This window comes from Phoca vitulina, unplaced genomic scaffold (assembly GCF_004348235.1).
Source record: "Phoca vitulina isolate PV1807 unplaced genomic scaffold, GSC_HSeal_1.0 scaffold16, whole genome shotgun sequence".
Taxonomy (NCBI): domain Eukaryota; kingdom Metazoa; phylum Chordata; class Mammalia; order Carnivora; family Phocidae; genus Phoca; species Phoca vitulina.
In genome coordinates, this window is record NW_022589719.1 from 27101882 (window position 1) to 27107339 (window position 5458).

The following is a 5458-nucleotide window of genomic DNA, read 5'->3' on the forward strand; positions in this document are numbered from 1 at the left end:
AAGAGGTCAATGTATGACTTTTGTGACCCCTCACCTAAATATATTCTACAAGCTTGACTCCCAATGCCACCCACCCACCCCTAGTTTCCATATTCCCTCTCCAACCCCTGTCTCCCAAGACTGTTATGCTCGCCTGGCTAGCAACCCCCAATCCAGTCTAGCCCTAATGACCAATGCTTATTCTCGACCTGCCTGGTTGCCATATACCTAAGAAAACCATTCTCTACCTTAGTAGTCAATGTATTTACCCCCTGCATTCTACAAAGGATTAGGGAGATCTTATAGCAACAGCAACAAAACACACATAATAAAATAATAAAATGTAAGTAAGAAACTGTTAAGAGACTACACTTGAAAAAGTATGGCATAGGAAATTAAGCTACATATATGTTTCAAGTGTATGGAAGACAAAGCAAGGGGAAATGGTCCAGTACATAGTCTTCATTGTCTATGAGGAAGAATCTTACTGGTTTCCCAGGGGAGCGCTCTCTTACACTGGGGTTTAGGACAAATGTTTCCCTTGTGGTCTCAAATGGGGACACTGAATAGATCCTGCCCTTAATACAGCCTTAAGGTGGGCTCTCCTTTTTAGACACTCCTGTTAAAGACAATAACATAATTCTGAATACAGAATACCATTTGCAAGGCTTTCTATTTGTTAGGTGGCACTAAAAAACTCCAGAGTGCCAGTTTTAGGCACTTGTTTAAAAAAGGACACTTGTTTAAAATGTTATTCCTGGATGCTGGCATACATAGGATTCCTATCAGATCATATTTAAAAAAAAAAAAAAAAACTTTTAAGAAAAAATTCAATTTTCAACAGGAATTAAAAGGCTCCAGTGAAAAGAATATAAGGCATCTAGGAAAATCGACAGAGAAGTTTATTTCAGAGGCTTTTTTAAAAGATGTATTTATTTATTTGGGGAGTGGGGGCTGAGGGAGAGGGAGAGAGAATCCTAAGCAGATTCCCTGCTGAGCACAGAGCCCAGTGCAGGGCTCCATTCCATGACCCTGACTGAGATCATGACCTGAGCCACCCAGGTGCTTCCAGAGGCTTTTTATATGTCCCAAACCCTCAAGTTAAATCATAAAAAGCTCTCAAGTATAACAGAACTGGAAAAAGAAACATCAAGAAATAGGTTGTTTGCAGGATGCTTTGTTATGCTTTTATTTCAGGGAAAGTGCTCGCTTCTTCTTTCATCTGGTTTACTCTCTTCTTTCTTAGCCTGTTCTCTTCAAATATAATGTCATTCCTGCAGCTACCAAGACTATTTTCTATTGTTGAACTGGATTTTAGTCATCTCAACTATTTGAATTTTTAAAACTTATCTGTCCTTGGACATACTGATATTCTTATTGAAAAGAGTTTTGTCCTCTGATGGCCAAATATCTGATTTGAAAAAAACAAACAAACCTATTTTGCTATAATATAGCAATAGTAGAAAATCCCTGAGGTCTGAATCATCAAACCTGGTTAAAAATCTCTTTCTATTAGTCTGACTATTTTAGAATCCACATATAAGTGAGATCAGAAAGAACTTGTTTTTCTGTGTCTGGCTTATTTCATTTGCATAACATGCTCTACTCATAGAAGCACAGAGTAGAATGGTGGTGACCAGGGGCTGGAGGGAGCAGGAGATGGGAGGTGTTGGTCAAGGAGCACAACATTTGAGTTACGCAAGATGAGTAAGTTCTGGAGATCTAATGTACAGCATGGTGACTACAGTTAAAAATACTTTATTGTATACTTGAAATTTGTTAAAAGGGTAGATCTTAAGTGTTTTCATGACAAACAAAAAAGAAACAGAAAAGTACTTGAATATTAAAAAAAAAAAAATTCTCTGTCTTTCACCAAGTCAGACTGGTTCTTGAAGAATAAACAATCTTCTCTGTTCACCCCTAAAGTGAGGAGTTTTGGATTAAGTCACCTCTGAGGCTTTAATAGTTTGTCCATAATACCTGCATGTGCTCTGATCAAAGACTGCAGCTCTACCCTCTATCAAGAGCCCTGTGGGCCCAGTGAGGTCCAAGCGTCTCTGAGGGCCCGGAGGATTACTTATCAGGGCCTGATTCTTCTTTTCCTTTAAAGGAGGAGGTGAGCATTAAGTAGTCAGGCTATTTAATTAACCACTTAAGCCTTATCTACCCAGTATAATTCTGATACACCAAAGTTAAGTTCCAGACTCTCTCATCTGGCAGAATGGTACAGGGAGAAAGCCTCTGGAGTCTGTTAAACAAAAACTATTCACTGGACACTTGTTTAAAATGGCAAGACAAATTTTATTCAAGACTCTTGCAACAGGGGTCAAGATGATTGCAATAAAGGAAAGAGATTAAGTTTAACTCCAAATACAATAAGGATAGGTGGGGATTTATAGCCAATGAGCAGAATGAGGGGGTCAGTGGATGGAAAATTATGAAAAGGACATATGAAGACCAAGGAATTCATGCTAAATTGGCTTAACAGGACTCTTTAAAGATAAGCCAAGGACTTAGATACAAGGAGTTAGATATCAAGGGCCAGGGATGACACATTGATCAGACGTCAAGGGTAGGGGCTTCTTGCTAAACTGATTTAGCAGGATTCTCAGCAAGTAAAGACACAGAAAGCCAAGATCTAGGCCTAGTTGAAAAGAGGGCTCAGAGGAGCCCAGTTAACATTTGGTCTTTGTCAAGTCCAAAAAACTATTTGGATTTGAATCCTCGATTTGCCACTGACTAACTTCGCAGTTATGCAAATGTGGGCAAGACATTAACTGCTCCTTAAGCTTCAGCTTCTCCAATATAACATGGAGATGATCATAACCACTCTCTAGACCCCACAGAGACATCATGAGAATGAAAATCAAGATGAGATGCTGCCAGTGAAAGCCTTTGGTAAAGTATAAAGCCCTGCATACATGTGAGGAAGCTACTCTTGCAGCACATAAGGCAAGCCATTAGTCAAATGACCATAGTCTTGCCATCTCCCTCTTATCAGAGGAAAGGCATCGGAGTATGATGGCTCTTGCTGTCCACTCAGGGTATTTCCAATAGGAGAGAAGAATCATCAGGATAAAGAATTTCCTGGCCACAAAAGGGGAGACCCTAGCCCAATTTTTCTGAGTAGTCATGATGATCTGGATGCTCAATAGAGCCTTATAAGAATATACAATAAGTGATGCTTTCCCCTCATGGCACTCTACTCCTAACCCTAATGTACCTTCTCCCAAGGTAGACCTGGAGGAGGATGGTCTGCACCATGGGCCAGAGCAACCACACCAATGTGAAGGAATTTGTCTTCCTGGAACTCACTCACTTCCAAGAGCTAGAATTGTTCTTGTTTGTGGTCTTCCTTGCTGTGTATGTAGCAACTGTGCTAGGCAATGCCCTCATTGTGGTGACCATCACCTGTGAGTCCCACCTTCACGCTCCCATGTACTTTTTGCTGCGGAACAAATCGGTCCTGGACATTGTTTTTTCATCTGTCACTGTTCCCAAGTTCCTGGTGGACCTGTTATCAGAGAAGAAAACCATCTCCTACAATGGCTGCATGGCACAGATCTTCTTCTTCCACTTCGCTGGTGGGGCAGACATTTTCTTCCTCTCTGTGATGGCCTATGACAGATATCTTGCAATCGCCAAGCCCCTGCATTATGTGACCATTATGAGGAGAGAGGTGTGGGTGGGTTTGGTGGTGGCTTCCTGGGTGGGCGGTGGTTTGCACTCAATTGTCCAGATAATTCTGATGCTCCCGCTCCCCTTCTGTGGCCCCAACATCCTGGATGCCTTCTACTGTGATGTGCCCCAAGTGGTTAAGCTGGCCTGCACTGACACCTTTGCCCTGGAGCTCCTCATGATCTCTAACAATGGGCTGGTGACCCTGCTGTGGTTCCTCCTGCTCCTGGGGTCTTACACCGTCATTCTGGTGATGCTGAGATCTCACTCTGGGGAGGGGCAGAAAAAGGCCCTGTCCACCTGCACCTCCCACATCCTCGTGGTGACTCTGCACTTCGTGCCTTGCGTCTATATCTACTGCAGACCCTTCACTACGCTGCCCATGGACACAGCTGTGTCCATCAATAACACGGTCATTACCCCCATGCTGAACCCCATGATCTACACCCTGAGGAACCAGGAGATGAGGTCAGCCATGAAAAGACTGCAGAGAAGGCTTGGGCCTTCTGAGAGCAGTAAGCTGGGGTGAGCACTCACATGGAGACTGGAAATCTATGGTCTGGGTTCCTCGAACTACTATCCTGAGGCAACAGATGACTAGCTCTCTCACCAGTCATTTCTATATATCCTCATAGCCACTCAACTCTCTTAGCAGGAATCTAACAACAAAAGGAAGAGAAGAGATTGAACATGAGCTATTAGGCTTGTGAACTTGGGAGAAGCAATGGGTAGAAGATGGAAATCAATTACCTAAAGCTATTTTGGTGTAATCTGTGATTCTCTGCCAACATATTTTACCTTACTTTGACCCCCTGCAATATGGAAATGACATTGTCCGCTCACAAGGTGTTCATGAGAATGAAGAATGATAAATGTTGAGAGGATGGTGGTTCTGAAGATTAGCACCAATGGTGGTGTTAATCAGGCATGCAATCCACATTCCCTATTGTCTATCCCTCTAATCCCAAATATGCACATGTGGAGATTATGGATTGTTTATTTCATATGTGCTCTTTCTAGTGACTCTGTATTTCCAGTTAATTATTAAAATCACTTCTTGATTTAATATTCTGAATACAGAATCTTCAATATATTTCACCAACTAGTGAAAAGAGAAGAAATGTTTTAAACGTGTTCAGTCGGATATATACATGGACAAATCTACACATGGACCACGAATTTCCTCTTCTCAGGTCCATTCTACTAATTTGCCCACAGAAATTAACCTCAAAAGTGCTTGTATGGTTTGGGGATATATCTGCACAAATTCCACCATGGTAATTTATTTTATGTTAACCTGAACTTTCTTCTTCCCCCTCTTCTCTCCCCATTTCACTCTCAGAGCTTTTATAGCTGGAGCAAATCTATAGTTTTTGTCTTTCAATGCCTGACAGTTCAAGAGAAGTCACTTAGAACAACAACAAAAATACCTAAGAAATACCTTTTCACATACTCAATACCCGTTTTGTGTACCAGGAGAGGGAAGAAACATATCATATGCAGGGTCATTTAGGAATAGCCACTGGGTCTGTGTTGTAATCCACATCTCTCCAAAGAAGAATTCCACAGAATTTAATATGTAGAAAGACAATAAATGTTTCTTCACTCCCTATGCTCATGTCAAATTCCACCCTCCAGCCTACAATTGTCATTCAGAAATCAATTAGTAAAAAAGCAACATACAGTAAATCAGGATATTGTAACATACAGAACAATTTTTTGCAAATTGTTATGATGCATTAAAAGGTCCTAGTAAGTGACACATAAATGTGATCTTTTCTGAATCCTACAAGACGGAGAC

The 5458-nt window shown here is 41.3% G+C and overlaps 1 protein-coding gene across 1 annotated transcript; it reads left to right on the plus strand.

Moving 5' to 3' along the window:
- Nucleotides 1-3241: 3241 nt before the first annotated feature.
- On the plus strand, nt 3242-4186 carry LOC116638847 (olfactory receptor 4D6). The gene has a single exon (XM_032414990.1). The coding sequence runs from the start codon at nt 3242-3244 to the stop codon at nt 4184-4186; it is 945 nt and encodes a 314-aa protein (XP_032270881.1).
- The last annotated feature ends 1272 nt before the right edge of the window (nt 4187-5458 follow it).